This window comes from Cynocephalus volans, chromosome 1 (genome assembly GCF_027409185.1).
Source record: "Cynocephalus volans isolate mCynVol1 chromosome 1, mCynVol1.pri, whole genome shotgun sequence".
NCBI classification, from domain to species: Eukaryota; Metazoa; Chordata; class Mammalia; order Dermoptera; family Cynocephalidae; genus Cynocephalus; species Cynocephalus volans.
Window position 1 is genome coordinate 123,732,619 of NC_084460.1, and position 20,753 is coordinate 123,753,371.

Here is a 20,753-nt window from a genome sequence, read left to right on the forward strand (position 1 = left end):
GAAAAATTTTTTAAAGTGTGTTATAAAAGCAATACATGCCTCTAAAAATTGACTATTTTAGAAGTTTATTAATTAAAAAGTGAAGCTCCCTCAATACCAATACTCCATCTCACCAGTGAGTCCTCTTCCCCAAATTATAACCTCTGCTAAGCAATTGGCATATATGTAAAGGAAAAATATTAGAATTAAGTTAAAAATATGTATTGAAGAACTGAACATTAACCAGAAAGCCCTGAGGGGTGTTACACAGGAACAAAGTGTTACATGAGCAAGCTGTCCTCTTAACTGAACCATGTTCATGTTTAAAACCATGCTATATGGAATCTGGTGGGGGCCCTAACACTTAAGTGGGGAGTAAAGAAAATAAAATAAAAACCACTACAGCCATTTTCAAGGGGGAAAGGAAGAATGACGTTTTAAAATGCCTAGGGTTATTTTATTTTATCTTTGAAGTAAGTGGTTTACTGAGGTGGCATTTGGTCCTTGAGAGCATTTATTTATTTAATTTTTCAATTTTTTTTTCTTTAAGGTTTTAATTAATTAATTTATTTAGTTAAACATTTTTTTATTTTACTTCTCAATATACATTGTAGTTAGTTTTCATGCCCCTTTACCCGTTCCCCTTGAGAGCATTTAAAGAGTTAAAAAAAACTGTTGTCATTGGCATCATAATTTTAACTAAGGTAACTGAACTAGTAAACACTATAGATATATCCTTAGAAGATAGTTCACTAAGTTTCAAACTTGAAGCAGATATTACTTCTATTTATTTGTTTTCTTTTCCTTAGATCAACTCCAGCAAAAATCCAAAGAAATTAGCCAATTTCTAAATAAACCAACCTTGCAAAAACATGAAACAGCATCTCAGACTTCTTTCCCAGATGTTTGTAATGAGGGCACACAGGTAATTAAATATGAACCTCTTATGCATATGATCTATTTGTCTTTGCTGTATCTACAAGGGTACTTCAAAAAGTTCACAGAAAGATTTTTATTATCTGGCTTGCTGGTTAGCCCACTTGGGAGAGTGTGGTGCTGGTAACACCAAGGTTTGGATTCTGGTACCAACCAGTTGCCAAAAACCAAAAATCAACAATGAAGATGACTCATATTATCTTTCAATTTTATTTTTTCGTGAACTTTTTGAAGTACCCTCATATACTAGGATGCTCTAATGAGGATTTATTCCAGAAAACACTATAAACCCATAAAGCACTTCGCTGTCTGATAAAATTCATATTGGGAACGATTCTATTTGAAGGAAATCATGAAAGGTATTAATGCAGTGTCTCAATGAATAATGAGAAAGTAATAGATGACAAGCACCAGGATCTCAGGAGCCTTTCTGATTCTAAGGTCATAAAAGTCTGTATTGGAGACAAATCATTACTTTTGCTTTTATAATCAATTTTCCCAGTTCACAATTTTGTTTTTGGTAGACTGGGATTTGATCAGGTTTAGTGTGTGCAAGTCAGTAGCAAAATTTGTAAGTCTACTACAGAAATCATATTGCTCCCATTTATTAATTAACCGTGAAAAATTTAATATCCAAGTGGCTGCTGATTGACTTGTATATTCTCTCTTCCTTCTACAAAAATCTCTGTGGAAAATTATAATCATCAGAAGGCTGCTTATTGAGCATGAATGTCAGAACAAGGGAAATTGGTTTGATGATTTTAATTGACTAGTGTCAAGCTGGGATAACTGGATTCATCCATCTCTATTATTAGATTATACCCTTCTATACTGACATATGTGTTGGCCAGTATGGTCCCTGGACAGTACTGTGTACTGATACAAAAAATTTTACATCTTGGTTTCTAGCATCTAAGCTTTCCAATCTCTTCTATTTTCCCATTCTCAATTTTTTGTTAAGGTATTTTCCAATATTCAAATAAATTGACAGAATTTTATAGTGAACTTCTGTACAGCCATCATCTAGATTCTGTCATTAACATTTTACTATATTTGCTTTATCAAATATTCATCATTTATCCATACCTCTCTATCCAGCCACCAATTCATCTTAATTTGTTTATACATTTCACAGTAAGTTATAGTACATTTTTTCTCTAAATATTTCAGCATGCATATCATTGACTAGATTCCAATATTTTTATAGTTCTTTTTCTTTTGAGGTAAGATTTATAGACCATTAAATGCACAAATCCTAAGTATACCATTCATTGGGTTTTGTCAAATGCATTCTCCTGTGTTACCCAAACCCGATCAATATCTATCACATTGCCATCACCCTGCGAAGTATCCTCATATCCTTTTACAGTCAACCCCATCCTTCTCTCCAAAGATAGCTACTGGAGACCGCTGAAGCCATTTTCAAGGGGAGAAGGAAAAACAAAATTTTTAAAAATGCCTAGGAGTATTTTATTTTACCTTTGATGGAAGTGGTTTGCTGAGGTGTACTTTGGTTCTTGAAAGCATTTAAACAGTTTTTAAATGATGTAGTCATTGGCATCATAATTTTAATTAAGGTAACTAAAATAGTTCTGTTTTTTCACCACGGATTAATTTTGCTTGTTTACAACATCATGTAAATGTAATCAGACAATATGTGCTCTTTTGTGTAAAGCTTCCTTCACTCAGTGTGTTTTAAGATTCATCCATGTTGTTGCATGTATCATAATTTATTCTTTTATATTGCTGAGAAGTAGTACATTTTATGAATATGCCATATTTTCCTTTTGTATGATTGTTCTGCAATTTACTATTGATGGACACCTGGGCTTTTTCATGCTTTGGCTATTATGAATTAAGCTGCTATGAACGTTCTTGTACAACTATTTGTGTGGACATATGTTTTCATTTATCCTCTGTAAGGAATTGCTGGGCCATAGAGTACACATGTATTTAGCTTTATAAGAAACTGCCACATCTTTTTCTAAAGTGGTTGTATCATTTTAGACTCCCACCTAAAATATATGAGAGTTCCAGTTGCTCATATCTTCTCCAAGATTTGGTGTTACCAGTTTTTAAAGTTTTAGCCATTCTAATGAGAGAGTAGTGGTATCTCATTGTGGTTTCAACTTGCATTTCCCTGATTACAAACGATGTTGAACATTTTTTTATTGAGAGTCTTGGCCATTTGTATATCTTTTTGATGAAGTGTCTGTTCAAGTCAATTCCATATTTTTAAAATCTAGTTCTATGTCTTTTTATCATCAAGTTGTAGGAATTTTTTATATATCCTAAATGTTAATCACTATCAGATACGTTTGGTGAATATTTTCTCCCATGCTATGGCTTACCTATTTGTTTTCCTCATAATGTCTTTTAATTGGCACACATATAAAAATTTTGATGAAATCTATTATTTTTCAATTTTTTTATGATTTTTGATTTTCTGTATCCTGTCTATGAAACCTTTGCCTAGGCCCAAGTCATGAAGATATTCTCTTATGTTTTCTTTCACAAGCTTTATGGTTTTAGCATTCACAGTTAAGTCTCTGAACCTCAAGTACATTTTTGTGAATTGTGTAAGGTAAGAGTCAGATTGTTTGGGGTTTTTTTCCCCATATGGATATTTGATTGTTTCACCACCATTTCTTCTTTTTAAAAAATTTTATTTATATTTATTTTTGTGGGGAACAGTGTATTGTTTCAATACCGATATATACCACCAATGATTGAGTTAGGGTAGGTTGCACAATTTTGTACCCATTATTCCACCCCGTCTCCTCCCTGTCATCCACTCCTCTCCCAGCTTGTGGAAGCCATTATTCTACTCTCTACTTCTATGAGAACCACTTTTTGATTTGTTTTTTTTTTTTTTTTTTTTTAAGATTCCACATATGAGTGAGACCATGTGGTATTTGTCTTTCTGTGCCTGACTTACTTCACTTTAACATGATGGTTTCCATTTCCATCCATGTTGCTGCAAATGATAGGCACTTTCAGTTGGTTTATGTCTTTATGGATTAAGTGAGTTTCTTGTAGGTGGTGTATTGTTGGTTCTGGTTTTATAGTCTAGTGAACCACTCTGTGTCTTTTAATCGGGGCATTTAATCCGTTTACATTTAGAGTTATTAGTGATATATAGGGACTTGTTACTGCCATTTTGTTACTTTTTTTCTGGTTGTTTTGTTGATCCTTATTCTCCTTTTTCTGATCTTATTGTCTTCTTTTGTGATTGAGTGGTTTTTCTCTAGCAATGTATTTTGATTTCTCACTATTTATTTTTAGTATGTCTATTAAAAGATTTTGTGTTATGGTTATCATGAGACTTACAAAAAACATAGTAACAAAAGGTTATTTTAGTCTAATAACAACTTAACTGTGATGTATAAGAAAAAAGGAAAAACCAAAGCCAACTCTACGCCTTGGCATCATTCCTCCCCACTTTTTGACAGTTTGTTGTTTCAGGTTACGTTTTTAATATTGCCTGTCTGTTATATGCTTGCTGTATTTGTTGTCTTCTTAGGTTTGTCCTTTAGTGTTCATGCTAAAGATATAATCGGTTTATTCACGCCCCCCCCCCTTATGACATTGGGGTATTCTGAGATTGTCTGTGAGCTTATTTTACTAATGAGTTTTGTACCTTCAAATGTTTTCTCCTTAGTGTTGTCTTTTTTCAGATTGAAGAACTCCCTTTGGCATTTTTTGTAAGGCAGTTCTGGTGTTGGTGAATTCCCTTAGCTTTTATTTGTCTGGGAAAGACTTCATTTCTCTTTCATATTTGAAGGTTACTTTTGCTGGATAGAAAAGTCTTTCCTTCAGCATTCTGTATATGTCATCCCATTCTCTTCTGGACTATAGGGTTTCTACTGAGAAATCTGCTGAGAGATGTATGGGGGCTCCATTGAATGTTTTGTGTTTCTTTTCTCTTGCTGCTTTCAGTATCCTTTGTCTTTGGTTTTTGATAATTTGATTATGATGTGCCTTGGGGTGTTCCTCCTTGGATTGAATTTGATTGGCCACCTCTGAGCTTTTTGTTCCTGGATGTTGTCATCTTTCTCCATACCTGGGAGATTTTCATCCATTATTTTCTTGAATATGCTTTCTACGTTTCTTTCTTTTTCTTCTCCTTTGGGTATGCCAGTTATGCAGAGGTTATTTCACTTGAGGGAGTCCAATATTTGCTATATTTCTGTTTCACTTTTTCTTATTCTTTTATCTTTTCCTCTGATTTGATAATTTCATATGTTTTATCTTCCATCTCACTGATTTTTTTCCTCAGTTTAAGTCTAATATTGGAGCTTTTTTTTTTGAGTTTTTCAGGTTAGATAATGTATTCTTTTTTTTTTTTTTTTTTTGACCGGTAAGGGGATCGCGACCCTCTGCATGGTGTTGGCCGCACCATGCTCAGCCAGTGAGCGCACCAGCCATCCCTATATAGGATCCAAACCTGTGGCCTCGGCGCTACCAGTGCCGCACCCTCCCAAGTGAGCCACAGGGCTGGCCTGATAATGTATTCTTTATTTGTAGAATTTCTATTTTTTTATAATTGATTCAGTTCCTTTGTCAAGTTTCTCATTCTGCTCCTGGATTGTTTTTCAGATATGATTTAATTTTCTGTCTTTATTTTCTTGTGACGCTCTGAACATCCTTAAGAAGGTTATTCTAAATTCTCTGTCAGACATTTCATAAATCTGCTGTTCCTCTGCATCCATTGCTGGTGCTTGGTTTGTTTCCTTTAATGGTGTCATATTTCTTTGTTCTTTCTCGATCTTTGTGTCTTTACATTGATGTTTGGGCATTTGAGGAGATTGTTACCTCTTCTAGGTTTTATAAGTGTTCTTTGGTGGTGTTAGACCTTTGCTACCTTTACTAGTTAATATTAGAGCTTTGGGTCTGATCTGTGGGTTTTTTTTTTTTTTTTTTTTTTTTCTTTTTCAGTTATGTGTTGGATTATTATCTATCACCACCACTTAAACTCTGCACTGGAACTATTGTTGTCCTTTGGTTAATTCCAAAATTGGGGGAACTTCCTGTGGAGACCAACACTTGAGCCCTATGGTTTAGCTCAATTGCTGATTTGCTGCTGATTCTCTGGGGAAAGCTTTTTGTGCAGCTCAGATTTTAATTGTTGGCCTTTTAATCACTTCTGGGTCTTGGGAAGTCGGATACACATGAGCTATGTGGAAATTCTGGCCTGGGACTGAGTCTCTCCAGCAAACTGCACCCTCTGCTGTTCTTTCTCCCTGACCAGTCTCTGGTGAGTGGGACTGTACCAGTCAGAAAGTAGATCAGGACAAGACTCTACTCTGCATTGGCCAGTCAAGCAATGTGTTCATCAGCTGTGCTTCACCAGTTTACGACGTATGTACATTAACAATGAGATCTGCTCCCATCTTATCTGTAAGGAACATGAAGTTATGAAAGATGAACTTTGCCATCAGATGGCTGCTCTGCCTTCAAGGCAAATCTGTTGTTCCAACTACTTCAGACTTCCTCCCTGTGAAAATGTGAATTTGCAGAGACCCAGTGGTCTGTGATCAAAGAAGAGGAAAGAAGAAAGAAAGTGTGGGCGAAAGGAAGGGGAAATAATTCTTCTCCTACTAGTGTTAGTGAACCCATAGGCATTAGTATTTCTTAAACCAATCCCTTTGCAATGTCCGGCTTTTGCCCTTTCACCCAGACTGATAACATTTATCTCGTTTTTCAAAACTACTTAAAATACAAAGTCTATACTATTGCATGGTTTTGAGGCTTCCCAATACCATAGACATAGTGGATAAATGATGACCAACGGCTAAGAAGCAATGACCATATGGCTTATATGCAAACATTTCTACATACAATTTCAGGGGAAAATAAACTTTCAGTTAATAATCTTTACTATTGAATCTGTCTGATAGAAAGCTTAGGGTAAAAAAAGCTAAATTGTCTTGTATTGGCTAGCCATAGAAGTCTGTTTATTTTCCTTTCAGGAGTTTCCTGTATTAACTCCCCATCATTTAAATGTTCTGCTTTACTCTTATTTTCACTATTTTGCTGGATTGTCCTAAAATTTTCCTTGCAGGTCTTCTTTATGAGAAGTGTTATGGTAATTTTTATAGTCATAGAAGATTCTCCAACAGAGCAAAGAATTATATAATCCTACTAGCAAAAAAAGACCCAAAATGATGTCTTCTGCTATGCCAGGTAGAGAAGTTGGACTCATAATTTCCTGTCCAGTTTTTCATGCAGTTGTCCAGTCAGGAAGTATAGCTGGAAAGTAAGTCTCTTTTACTTACATGTGGTAGTAATTTGTGGTAGTCCTGGGGGTAGTCCACCCCGCGAAGCAAATTAGACAACTGAGTGTGAAACTGTACCACTGGCTGGAGTTTCCTCGTGTTGTCGGTACTCCTTTCATCCTCACCAGTAACCAAGTGCACAAGTAGAGATTACTGTGTGAATGGCTTCTGGAATGTACCCTGATTTGGTGCCTAAGAAGTGCATTTACACCTGAATTTTAATAGGCAAGCAGATAGTTTACCTAATTGTTAACATGAAAGAGTGAAAGAAAGACATTTTTCAGACAACCACATTCTTATCTTGACTCTAGCAGTAAACATGTATCCTCAGACGAGTCATTTTCCTTAAGTCCTGGTTTAATTTCCCTGTCTTTAAAATGAGAAGGTTAAATTTATCTTAGTTCTAAGGTTCCCTTTAATTCAGTGATTCTCTGAATTTAAATGCATTATTCATATTTCTTGAAGCCAAGGTGCAGTCTGATTCACAACAACCATGTCTGCTTTATTCTGGATGAGAACAGCAGTCCACGATGTAATAGAACAAAGTCCCATTATAATAAATGACAAATTATATATTATAGACCCTTCTGTCTAAACAACTCAATAACTTTCTATAAAAACCAATGAAATTCAAATAGGAACTAGGGAACAATGAGTTACATATGACACTAGGGGTTGTATTCCTTTTACATTGCTGAGAAAACTAGCTAAATGAAGATAGAATTCTTGCTGTTAAGAAACAAGTTAGTTTAATGGGATTTGTACAACTGATTAAGGAGAAATGCTACAAAATGCCCCAAAGCATGTAATCTCTCCTCCATACTGTCTCTAGAATCAAATATACTCATATATAGACAGACATATTAAATGCATATTGTAGCTACTATGGAGAGCTCATAGGCACAGAATATCTAAGAATCATTTTGAGAATCTCTTTATGAACTTGATCCTCCTAATACACATTGTGACATTCCCATCAGACAGCACCTCAATCTCAGTATTGTGTATATTGCAAATTCAACATTTTAATGTAAAAAAAAAAAAAAAGAAAGAAAAGCAGATTGGCTGTCCATGCTGCACCCCAATATTCCTCCAGTGGGCCAGCCTCCCTCAACACTCCAAACGCTTCCTGAGGGGCAGGGCAGGTTGTGCACAGGTCCCTCATGATGACTCACTGGCCTCTGGGTGACTCCTTTCTTCAGTTGGCTATGGCTCTTTGCTCCTATGTGGGTCCACAGGAACCCTGTCAGTGGTCTCACTGGCTTGGGGGCTGGTATGGTGCACTCCAAGTTCCTGTTATTACCAGCAGATGCCAAGCAACTTCATGCAAAGGGCACAGCCGTGGCTTTTATTGTCTCCTGCTCTGTGTGCTACAACTTCTTCCTGCCCTCAACCAGGTTTCCCTAAAGCTGCTGGAGTTCAAAATGGTTGGAGTGGTCCCTTCTTTCTCTTGCCATGGTTTCTCCCACCATCACAAACTCTGTGGGTTTCTTCTTCTTTTCCTCCAGTAGGCCCAGGTTGTTGGCAGTCTTTGCTTTTTTTTTTTTTTTTTTTTTTTGGTTAATAGTGTATTTTATTTTATTTTATTTTAAAAAATGTAATTTTATTAATAATAGTTTTTTACATTCTAGGATGTTGTTGTGGAGCAGTTGGGAGGGGGTATAGGGGATAGGGGAAGTAAATGATGTGATGGAAGAAGGAGGAAGGAGGAGGGATGGGGTTGAGGCCTGTGGCACCCCCCTTATTCCCTCAGGGGAGACCAGGGGGCTTCCAGCAGTGGCTTGGTCATTGATAGGCTGGGTGCAGATGTCAGGGGAGTGTGGCAAAAGCCCTCACCCCCATCACCCCAGTTCAAGAACCTGGGGCCCTTCTTGCTGTGGCTCGGTGGTCATCGCTGGACTGGTTGCACGTGTAGGGGGAGAGAGGCCGAGGCCGAGGCCATTGGCCCCCCACCACCCTGGCTCGGGAGAGCCCAGGGTGCTTCCTGCAGCAGCTCAGTTGTTGCTGCTGGGCTGGCTGCGGGTGTCGCGGCGGGGGGGGGGGGGAGGCATGGCTGAGGCCTCAGGAAGCCTCAGGCCCCCAACAGCCCCGGTTTGGGAGAGCCCAGGGTGCTCCCTGCAGTGGCTTGGTGGTCATTGCTGGGCTGGCTGTGAGTGGTGGGGGGCATGGCAGAGCCCTGAGGCCCCCCACCACCCGGACTCGAGAGAACCTACAGCGCTTCCTGCAGTGGCTTGGTGGCTGGGCTGGCTGTGCGTGTCAGGGGGGCGTGGCCAAGGCCTTCTCCCACCCTCAGGACTAATTTCAGGTGTCGGGTAGCATGGTTGAGGCCACTGGTGCTTCCCCCTTTCTGGCTTGGTAGCCCAGGGGACTTCCAGTCCTTTTAGGTTTTATGGGTGTTCTTTGGTGAAATGAGATCTTTACTAGTTAATATCAAACTTTGTCTCTGGTTGTGGATACTTTGTTTTTTCTTTCATTTCTGTGTTGGATTATTTGCTGTTCCCACCACTTAAACTCTGCACTGGAACTAATTGTCCTTTGCTTACTTCTAAAATGGGGGAACGTCCTGTGGGGACCAGTACTTGAGCTCTGTGGTTGAGCTAAATTGCTGCTTTGCTGTTGATTCCCTGGGGAAGGCTTTTTGTGCAGCTTGGGTTTTAATGGTTGATTTTATAAGTACTTCTGGTTCTCGAGAGATCTGGTATATCTGGGTTGTGTAGAAACTCTAGTCTGGGCCTGAGTCTTTTCACCAAACTGCACCCCAAGCAATTCTATATTCCTGACCAGTGTCCCCTGAGGGGTCTTTCTCTGATTGGGGTGCAGATAAGCTGTCCTTGCTGTGCCCCAGTATTCTCCTGGTGGGCCCATCTTCCCCACTGCCTGTGCTGCAAACACTTCCCGTGGGTCAGGCCATGTGTCAGTCCCATGTAATGACTCACTGGCCTCTGAGTGGCTCCTTTTTTTCAGTTGTTGTGGCTCCTTGCTCCTATGTGGGTCCATAGGAATCCTATTAGTGATCTTGCTGGCTTGGGGACCACCATGGCCCTTTTCTCCCCTGCCACCTACAAGCAACTTCATCCTAAGGGCACAGCTGCAGCTTTTGCTGTCTCCTGTACTGTGCACTCAGCTGCTCCAGCCTGGATGCAGCCAGGGTTCCAAATGGTCAGAGCTGTTTTTTCTTTGTCTCTTCATGGCTTCTCCTGCCTTCATGCACTCCATAGGTCTCTCCTCCTCTTCCCCTGAACTCTAGCGGCCCCAGCTTGGCTGTTGCTTATTTATAATTGTAAATTGGTTGATCTTTGGGAAAGAGTGATGCTGGGGACTGTCTATTCCACCATCTTTACTGGAAGCCAGAACTCTAGTCTTCTTATGTTTATTGCTTGCATGGTATATTCTTTTCTGTCCTTTTACTTTTAACTTATCTCTTTCTTTAAAGTGAATGTCTTGAAGGCAACCTATAGTTGGGTTGTGCTTTTTTATTCCTTCTCATAATCTCTGCTTTGTAATTGTCTGTTTCCCCCCATTCTGTTTTCTGTTCTTTTCTCCTTTCCTGCCTTCTATTTGATAATTTGAAGTTTTTTGAATTTTACTTTTATTTATCTATTGATTTCTATTCCTTTTAAACAGCTCTATTAGAGGTATACTTGACATACAATAATCTGCACACATTTAAAGTGTACAATTTGATACATTTTGACATATGTATAACCCATGAAACCATCACTACTATCAAGAAAATGAACATATTTATCATTTCCAGGACTTTCTTCATCCTCCCTCTTAATCTCCCTCACATCTCCCATCACTGATCTGCTTTCTGTCATTATAGATTAGTTTTTACTTTTTAAAATTTTTATATTTTTTTGCTACCTTTTCTCAACATACTTATTTTGAGATTCTTCTTAATGTTGTGTGTAGCAATAATTCATTCTATTGTATGGTTGAGTATGTTGTACATACCACAATTTTTGTATCCATTTACTCATTGATGGACAATTGGGGTTGTTGCCAGTTTTTGCCTATTACAAATAAAGCATCTATGTTAATCTTTTAGGGAGACACAATAATAAAAAAATAAATCTTAACTGCCATTGCAGGTATCATTTCTGGTACTTTTCATTCTTTGGGGATAGATCAGGGATTGGCACTCTTTTTCTGTACAGGGTCAAATAGTAAATATTTTAGGCTTTGTGGGCAATACAGTCTTTGTTGCAACTACTCAGATCTGCCACTATAGAGCAAGAGCAGACATAGAGCAAAGGTATTCGAAGCTATTTACAAAAACAAGTGGTGGATCTACAGAGTCTGCCAAACCCTGGTTTTATAGTTCTATCTGGTATCATTTTCCTTTTCCCTGAAGGATTTCGTTAACATGTGTGTGTGTGTCTGTCTTTCTGTCTGTGTCTGTGTGTGTGTGTGTGTGTCTGTGCATCTGTGCAAGTCTGCTGGTGATGGCTTCTTATGACTCTTGTATATCTGAAGACGTCTTTATCTCACCATTGTTGTTGAAAGATATTTTTGCTGACCATTGAATTCTACATAGACAGTTTTTTTTCTTTCAGTACTTTAAGGATGTTACTCTACTGTCTCCTTTGTGCATTTTGTTTTTGACAAGAAATCTGCTTTCATTTTCTTTTTTTTCCTGGCTGCTTTTAGGATTTTATCACTGGTTTTGAGCACTTGGATTATGATATACCCTGGCACAGTTTTCTTCATGTTTTTTGTGCTCGGGATTCAGTGAGCCTTTTGAATCTATATGTTTATAGTTATCGTCAATTTTGGAAAATTTTCTGCCATTAACTGAACATTTTTTCTGACCCCTTCCTTCTCCAATTAAATATATATTAGGTTACTTGAAATTGTTCTAGAACTCATTGATGCTCTTTTAATTAAAAAAAAAATTTTTTTTTTTTTTTTTTTTTGGTGGCTAGCAGGTATAGAGATTAAACTCTGGACCTTGATGTTATCAGCACCACACTCTAAACAACTGAGCTCACTGGCCAGCCCCTTAATTTTTTTTATTATTATTTTTCTGTTTCATTTTGTTAGTTTGGTTCACTAATCTTTTTTTTTTTTTTGCAATGTCCAATCTGGTGTTAATCTCACCCCGTGTATTTCTTTCAATCTCAAACATTGTAATTTTCTTCTCTAGAAGTTTGATTTGGGCTTTTAAAAAATGTCATCCATGTTTTTATTTGACTTTTTGCATATATAGAATCACAGCTGTTTTAATGTTCTTATCTTCTAATTCTAACATCTGCATCTGCATCAGTACTGGGTCTATTTCAGTTGATTATTCTCTTCATTAAGGTTTATGTTTTCCTGCTTCTTTGCATGCCTGATAATCTTTGGTTACCAGACATTATGCATGTGGATATCTTTGTATTCACGTAAATATTTGAGGGCTTTTTTATGGGATTCAGTTTAGTTACTTGAAAAACTTTGATCCTTTAGCTCTTGCTTCTTTGATTTGTTAGGAGGGTTTAAATCAGTGCTCAGTCATTCATTACTACTGTGACAAAGACCTTGCTGAGTATTCTTCTTGATTCCCTGTGAAGTGTAAGATTTTTTACCTGTTGGAACTGGCACTCTTCCAGAACCTGTATGCACACCAAGTGCTGTTCTCTAATCTTTTTAGATAGTTTGGGGTCAGTCAGGTTGCTTTGGACAGTTTCCTTGTATTTATACGCTGCTCTGTACTCTGCTGAATAGTTGTTTGGGACCCTTTGCAGATATCCAGAGTTTTCTCTCTATGTGGCTTTCTCCTATTTGGTATTCTATTCTGTGAACTCTGGCCACCTTGCTGTCCCTTGACTCATTGTTCTGTCTCCATAATTCAGGTAGTCTGCCAGGCTTTGTATAGGTTCCCACTTCTTGGGCTGGAAACTCTCTTAAGGCATTAAGTAGGGCTCATGCTATTTGTTTCCTACCTCTCAGGGATCACTGTTCCTCATTGCCTGTATTTTGTTTCATTATTTTGTCTTTGTTGTTGTTGTTGTTTCAGGTGGGAGCATAAATCTGTTCCATTTTACTTTGTCTTTAGCAATAGCAGAAGTTGTGACTTTACAAAAAAAAGTTTTACGTGGTTGCTCTAGAAAATTCAATATGTATACTTAATTTTTCAGTCTTTTAGATTTAATACTGTACCACTTCACTAAAATGTAGAAACCTTATAAGCAAATACCCTTACCCTATTCTTTACGCTATAGTTGCTGTATGTATTATAGTAACAAAGGTTATAAGCCCCAGCACACAATTTTAACATTTATGCATTAAAGAGCTATATTAAGAGGAAAATATTGACCTTAATATTTGCCCACATATTTACCATTTGCAGTTCTCTTTCTTCTCTGATGATCAGGTTTCTATCCGATATCATTTTCCTTCAGCCTCTAGAACAACCTGTAGTATTCTTGAAGTGCAGGTCTGTTGGTTAAAAAATTCTCTTAGTTTTCTCTTATCCAAAAATGTCATTCTTAAATGGTATTTGTTACTGGTTATATAATTCCAGATTGACAGTTTTTCTTTCAGGACTTTGAAGAAGATGCTTCACCGTCTTCTGGCCTACATTTTTTCCCCACCAATTCGTCAGTTTATTGCTCTTCTGTATGTAAAATATCATTTTTCTGTGGAGCTTTTGAGACTTGTTTTTTTTTTTTTTTTCTCTTTATCCTTGTCTGTGATGTATTTAGTTGTGGTTTTCTTTGTCAATTTCTTGCTTGCTTTTGTTAAGTTTCTTACATTATAACCTTATGTTTCGGAGAATTTTGGCCATTTCTTAAAATAATTTTTCTGCCCATTTTGTCCTTCCTCCCTTCTGGCACTCCAATTACAAGAACATTGAACCTTTTAATATTATTCCATATATCATCCCTGAGGTTGTATTCTTTTTTTTTAATCTTTCTTTTTCTTCAGTCTTCAGATTGGATAATTTTTATTGATCTATCATCAAGTTCACTGAGAGTTTTCTGTCATCTATATTCTACTGTTAAGCCTATTCATTGCGTTTTTCATTTCAGGAATTCTGGTTTTCGAATTTCAAATGCATTCATTATTATATTTCCTTTGTACTAAAATTTCCTGTCTTTTCATAGCTTCTTTAAAACCCTGTTTACTAATTTCAAAATTTGCATCAGTTTGTGGTTGGTCTCTGTTGATTGTGTTTTTTCTTGAGAATGCATCACATTTTCCTTTGTGTGTTGAGTGATTTTTGTATTGAATCCTGGATGTTGTGAATGTTTTGTTTGTTCTTGAGATTCTATTCTGTTATTTCAAAAATTCTGAAGAGTTTTAATTACTTTTTATCAGCCAAAAACTTGCACTCAAACTATAACCTCCAGCCTATGGTAAAGAGCCACTCAGAACTTAATTCAGTTATTTCTGTCTTAGCTGGGCTGCTTTGAGTCAGCCCCACAAACACATAGTTCATCGTTCAGCCAGATATTTTGGCTAAGTTTATACATGGAATTTAGGGCTCCTCCTTGCTTATTCTTTTTCTCTTCTCTCTGGTTTTCCTCTTTACATTTTGGTAGCTGTGTTTATCCCAAAGTCTTTTCTTTTCATTCTTCAAACCAAAAACACCTATGGCTATTCTATTAGAGTTTTACTTGTACTGTACAATGCAAACTGGGAATTTCCCTCAGGGCAAAAGCCATAAAAACCCTAAACTTATCCATTGCTTATTTCTTTTAACATCAAATAAAGCTTTAGGGTCAAGTATGCTATAAAGATCCTCATGACTTAAAAATTCCATAACTTTATGAAAATTGCATAGACTAACCCCTTTGGAGAAGAAAAAAATAATAAAAAGACATAAAACTAAAGATGTGGCATAATTAGATATATGCCTGTCGTTAGGAAAACCAGTCATTCTGGATGCATAAATTAAGCGCAAGAGAATTTTTACTATACTTGGAAAAAACAAAAAATCAATTATGGTACTTCTTCCTTTCTTAAGAGGTACATATTACTTTTCCCTGTATTCCTCTTTGGTGAGCCTCTCTTCACGATCATTCTCCTTCAAGAGAGAGACCTTGTTACTTGGTGGCATTAATCTAATCTTGTAATGTTATTTGTTTGTGAACCTGAAAATGTTCTTTCTTAAGCAATAGACTTGGCATTTTTATCTTTATAATCCAGTCTTCAAACTTAAATTCAAAAACCAATGAACTGGGAGTTTGTGTGAAATATTTTATTTCTCTTTCTATCTTCAGGAAGAAAAACATTTCTTCAAAATTACCTAGGCAGATAAGTAGATGCTATTTTAAAAGTATTTTCATGGTTGGAGAACTCTTAGAAGACAAAAATGATGGAGGCTATCTGGGCATTAGTATGAGAATTTTCACTGGAGAATCATTAATTTGTTGTTTTTCTACAATTTAGGCAGTCACTGAGGAGAATATTGCCTCTTTGCAGAAGAGAGTGGTAGAACTAGAGAATGAAAAGGGAGCCTTGCTCCTTAGTTCTATAAAACTGGAGGAGATGAAAGCTGAGAATGGTATGTATTAAATGAAAATCATAATTCTTTGTCTTCTATCCCACAAGTGCCTCTACTTTTATCACTATACATGTGTAACATGTAGACTCTCTCATTCTGTGATAGTAAAGATCTTAGATAGCAGAGTTAGTCATTATCAAAGATAAGACTAATACACATTAAACAATTAGAGCATAGTACTAGTGTTTACATAAGTATAACATTTTGCAATATCAGCTATAAATGCTGCAGGATTTCTATATAATTTATATTCATTTTGGAAAGGTCAAGATATCTTCTAGGAAGTATGGCTTGAACAGGGCCTTAATAAGTTGATGAATTTTTAAATAGGCAAAATGAAGAAAAGGAGGAAATTTCCATCAGTAAATTTGTGGGATGAAGTAACAGAAATCAGTACATAAAAGCTCAAAGGTGGATACCATTTTGGTTTTTGCTCATGCTGTACCCTGCTTAGCATCCTACCCCTTTCCTTTAGTCTGGCTGATTCTTTCTCATCTTTCAGGCCTTAACTGGAGCATTGTCTTTTTCAGGAATTTGGCCCTGATCCCCAGAAGGTGGGATAAGTGCATTTTTGTGCATCCATAACATTCTTGCATATCTTTAACGTTGTATTAAAATGATCTGTTTGTGTTTGCCTTTATTACTATATTATAAACTCTTCAAAGATAAAGTATAAGCTCCTCAAGAACAGGGGCTATTTTTCTTTTCATCTTTACTTTACCCAGCACAGTATAGTACCTGACAAATAGTGGCTGCTGAATAAAGTTTTATTAGATTGAACTGACCTTTGCATTTTGTTCTATTGGACTGTGTGTGAACAGTAAGAATGAAGACATATCTCCTTCTGCTTATCATCTGCTTTACAGGAATCTGATGGATTTAGTAGCATACAGTTAATAATGCTTTATTGATCTAATTCATCCTGGATTAACTGAGTACTATGCTTTTTCTTTTAGGAATAAGAATGAATACCAAGTAAAATCTTTGTAAAATTTTTATTTAACTCCAGAGCCAATATTTCCAACTTTGCCATTTTACAGTTTTTTGCTTAGCTCTAGAGATTTTAGACCTTTTTAAGACTGTTTTCACCATTGCTTATTAATAAAGAATAGCACACATTCAGCTCATTACTCAACCTACCCAAAGCACTTCTTTGAGACCTTATTCATGATGGTTATTTTGCAGTTTTATCAACAGTCCCTGTTCCATTCCCATGGCTTTCATGTGGTTTGGAGATATTATATGAGTTCCATTCTCTTTTCCCTTTCCTGCAGGGATCACTGGCCTTAAGGTTTTCTGTATTGGTTTTTGTGTCTGGTCTCATAAGTTGCCTTTGCTTTATGTGTAGTATTCTATTCACCTCACCTTTTATACTGCCATTTCTACCACCATACCCCTTCCTCAAGTAATCTTGTGAAGCGTCTGAACATATTATATACGGTCTTGAATTCATTTGTTTCATGAATATTCCTTCCTTCATCCAAACAGCAAAAATCTATGGTTCCTTTCCTATGTGCCAGGCACTGTTATAGTTGCTGAGGATACAACCATGAACATAGTAGAGAGGAAGACAGGCCATAAACATGTATGTAAATGAGAGAATTTCAGAGAGTGGTAAGAATTAGGATAAAAATAAAAACAGGATACTGCAGGTGTGCCTGGGGGAAGAGGAAGGCAGTATTAGAGTTGTTAGGGGAGTCCTCTCTGATGACTTGAAACCTGAATGATGAAAAGGAGACAGCCATGCATATAGGCTAAGGAAAGAGCATTCTGAGCAGAGAAAAGAGCAGTGCAAAGCCCTGAAGTATGAACGAATTTGATAGGTTTGTAGAACAGAAAGAAGGCCAGTGTCTTTGGAGCAGAGCCTAAAAAAAGAGGCAATTCAAGAAGAGGAGGTTGGAGAATAAGTGGGGTCAAAACATGAGGGCCCCTGTAGGTCATGTTAAGACATTTGGATGTAGTGTAAAAAATATACTTTTTTTTTTTACTTTAGTCATATCTGTCTTAGCTTCTCAGAAATAATATAAGCTTTTGGGGGATATTAATATTAATGCTCAGTGTTTTTAATCCTCCAAGGTATTAACTTCCTTTTTAAGATATACACATTGTAATAGAATATAGGGAATGGAAGTACTGGATTTTGATCCCAGCTCTCTGTGAACTGAATGTATAACTTCTTCAAGTGGTATCATTTCTTTGTTTCCTCATGTGATCATTGAGGAGATTGGATAACTACCTTTTAGTGCTAAAATTTGATGTCTATGAATATATGTGAAGAACATTAAAGACATTGTAACTGTTATGTTAATGCAAAATATATATCATGAACATAGGATTATGGATAAATTAAGGAAAATTTATTGCCCTAGAATTTCCAAATCATGCCGTAGAAATAGCTGCTTCATGTCACATGCCCTGGCATCCTACTCCTTTCAAACCTTCCACTGTTTAGTATACTTCACTCTGGTTCATTATCATCATCTACTACTATTCTATCATATCTCATCTTCTCTTTCCACTCCTTTAATAAGCCTTTTATTCCCCCAAACTCTTTTCTCTATTTCTCTCCTCTTGAATAGCCATAGATCTCAGCCTCACATGCAATTATATCTCTATTTTTGCAAACACTCCACATACATCTTCTAAATATATTTATTTTGTGACTTTCAGAAAAACTGTCTTCTCATATTATTCTCCTGGAGGCTCAGAATAGAGCTGGGGAGGCAGATAGAGAGGTCAGTGAGGTAAGTGATGCATTCTTAATATAACCAGAATATGAACTAAATTAAGAGGAGGTACATTCATATCTAAACATTCCTGCAATTTTCTAGGCTTGACAGAGAATTACATTGCCTATAGAGTGAGATCTGTTAAAGAGATTTATAATGGTTATTATTTCTCATTTATTCTCATTTCTTTCTGAATATTTAGAATTCTTTGTCCTAAACCAACACAAGTACAGTTGCCACTTATTTGGGACTTGATAACCCATTTCTCATATTGGATTTTCATTTATCTCAATTTCTTTGTCTGTCTCAGAAAATTTTCTCAATAAAGAGATTAGATAATATCTCTTGGTCCTCTCACAGTTGGCACAGTTTTACTTAGGATTATTAAAAAAAAGGGTTATCTTGGGAGAATGGTGTTTTTTATAACCTGAAGATTATTATAGAGAAATGTATGGTTGTGTAATATTATTCTGTTGAATTAAGATTACTGTTAGCTGTATTGTGCTTAATTAACTGTGCTCTTCCAATCAATTCTTGAGAAATAATGTAGCTTCTTAACAGAAGTGTCTGCTTACTTATTGTATCAGTCAGGGTTCTCCGGAGAAACAGAACCAATAGGATGTGTATATATAGAGAGATTTATTTTAGGGAATTGGCTCATGTGGTTGTGGAAACTGGCAAGTCCAAAAATCTGCAGGGCCGGGTGGCAAGATGGAGACCCATGAAGGAGTCACAGTTCAAGTACAGAGAAAGTCTGCTGGCAGAATTTACTGTTTTCAAAAGAGATCAGTCTTTTTTCTGTTAAGGCCTTCACCTGATTGGATGAAGTCCACCCACATTGGGGAGGGTAATCTGCTTTACTCACATTCTCCTGATTTAAATGTTAGTGCCATCTAAAAAACATGAAACATGTAGAATAATGCTTGACCGAATATCTGAGTACTGTTACTGAACCCAAATCCTGCTACCTGCCCTGTACAAGAAACCTGACCAGGCTCACCAAAATCTGTTACTGAACCCAGGACATTTCAGCTCTTCACTAAGGCTTACCAAGATCTTGTTACTTCAGGGCACTCACCTCCTGGCTTAGGCTCACCAAAATCTTGTTATCAAACCCACGTCTGGTGGTGTGCCCCAAACAAAAAAACAAATGAATGAAAAGTCAGATGGTAGAACAGGAAGTCAGCTTTTATTCAGGAATATCAGTGACTTGAGGAGAGATGTTAGGCTGGTCCATCTGTCCAGTAAACCTGAAGGAGAATGGTCAGACTAAAACCATCTCAAAAACTCAGATTTACTGAGGGGCTTTTAAAGAGGTGGTTGAAGCCGACTGGTTAGTTCAGTTGGTTAGAGCATGGTGCTGATAACACCAAGGTCAAGGGTTTGGATCACTATACTGACCAGCCACCAAAAATAAATAAATAAATAAAGAGCAGGGGTTGGGGGAATGGAATGTAGGCAATGGAAAGCAGGAGGGAGGAGTCTGTGTAAGGGGCGAGGTGCAAATTCTTGCCAAGGCTCCTTCTGGCTAGTGTTTTCGTCCTTGATGTTATCTTACGGTCCTACTTCGGGGTGGAATCAGGATAGCTTTATTGATGTTTTCCTTGGTTTCTCAGGATCTGGACAGTCTCATGGCAAGTTTGCAGCTCCAGGCTGACTGGAAAACATTACATTTATGTAAATAATGTCCTGTAACCAAGGTTCAAAATATCAAATAACCATGGGAAAAGAGGGAACTCAGAAAAATGCATGCTAAGAAAGAAAATGTCTTAAAATTTTCCTACATCCCAGGTGGTTTTAGGTCCCAACATGGCTTTAGTCCTGCTCACTCCAGCAGTACCATGGCCTAGCCAAGTTGACACATAAAATTAACCATCACACTTCTATTCAATACCTGTTCATGGGCCACTTGATGCTCTGTTCACAAAATTGTCAAAAGGAGACTAAACATTAAAAATCTTAGTATTATGTGGTCATTGACAAATAAGAGTCTGGAGGAAAAATGAATCTTGTTTGGCCAAGGGATGCTTAATATTTTAAGATGCTCAGCAGTAGTGTTTTGTGAAAACAAGAAAACTTAGCTCAAAAAAGAAGAGCAAATAAGAAAAATGCAAATATGGTAAGAAAAAGAAAAACAAAACAACCAGAAGAGAAAACAAATAAATAGGAAACAATAGAAAAGAAAGGGAAAAAAACCCACACACAGAAATTGCAAAAGGAAGGGTGACTAATATAGTCCTTTAGGGTAAGAGAGACACTGTAGAAAAGGTTCATAGAAGGTGTAAGCTCAGCCGAGAGGGGAAGACTAGTATTAGGAGAAAGAATAATTAATGTGAA

General features: G+C 37.0%; 1 protein-coding gene across 8 annotated transcripts in view; it reads left to right on the plus strand.

Annotated features, from left to right (window-relative positions):
- Positions 1–20,753, plus strand: part of GOLGB1 (golgin B1) — an 85,179-nt gene that overhangs the window by 28,510 nt on the left and 35,916 nt on the right. For 6 of the 8 annotated variants that reach the window (XM_063077327.1, XM_063077349.1, XM_063077367.1 and 3 more), the window contains exons 10-12: positions 789–904; positions 15,573–15,687; positions 18,358–18,431. In XM_063077327.1, the coding sequence (XP_062933397.1) occupies positions 789–904; positions 15,573–15,687; positions 18,358–18,431 (305 nt within the window). The remainder of the gene's footprint in view (positions 1–788; positions 905–15,572; positions 15,688–18,357; positions 18,432–20,753) is intronic. The other 2 variants (XM_063077357.1, XM_063077379.1) reach the window with 2 other exon arrangements.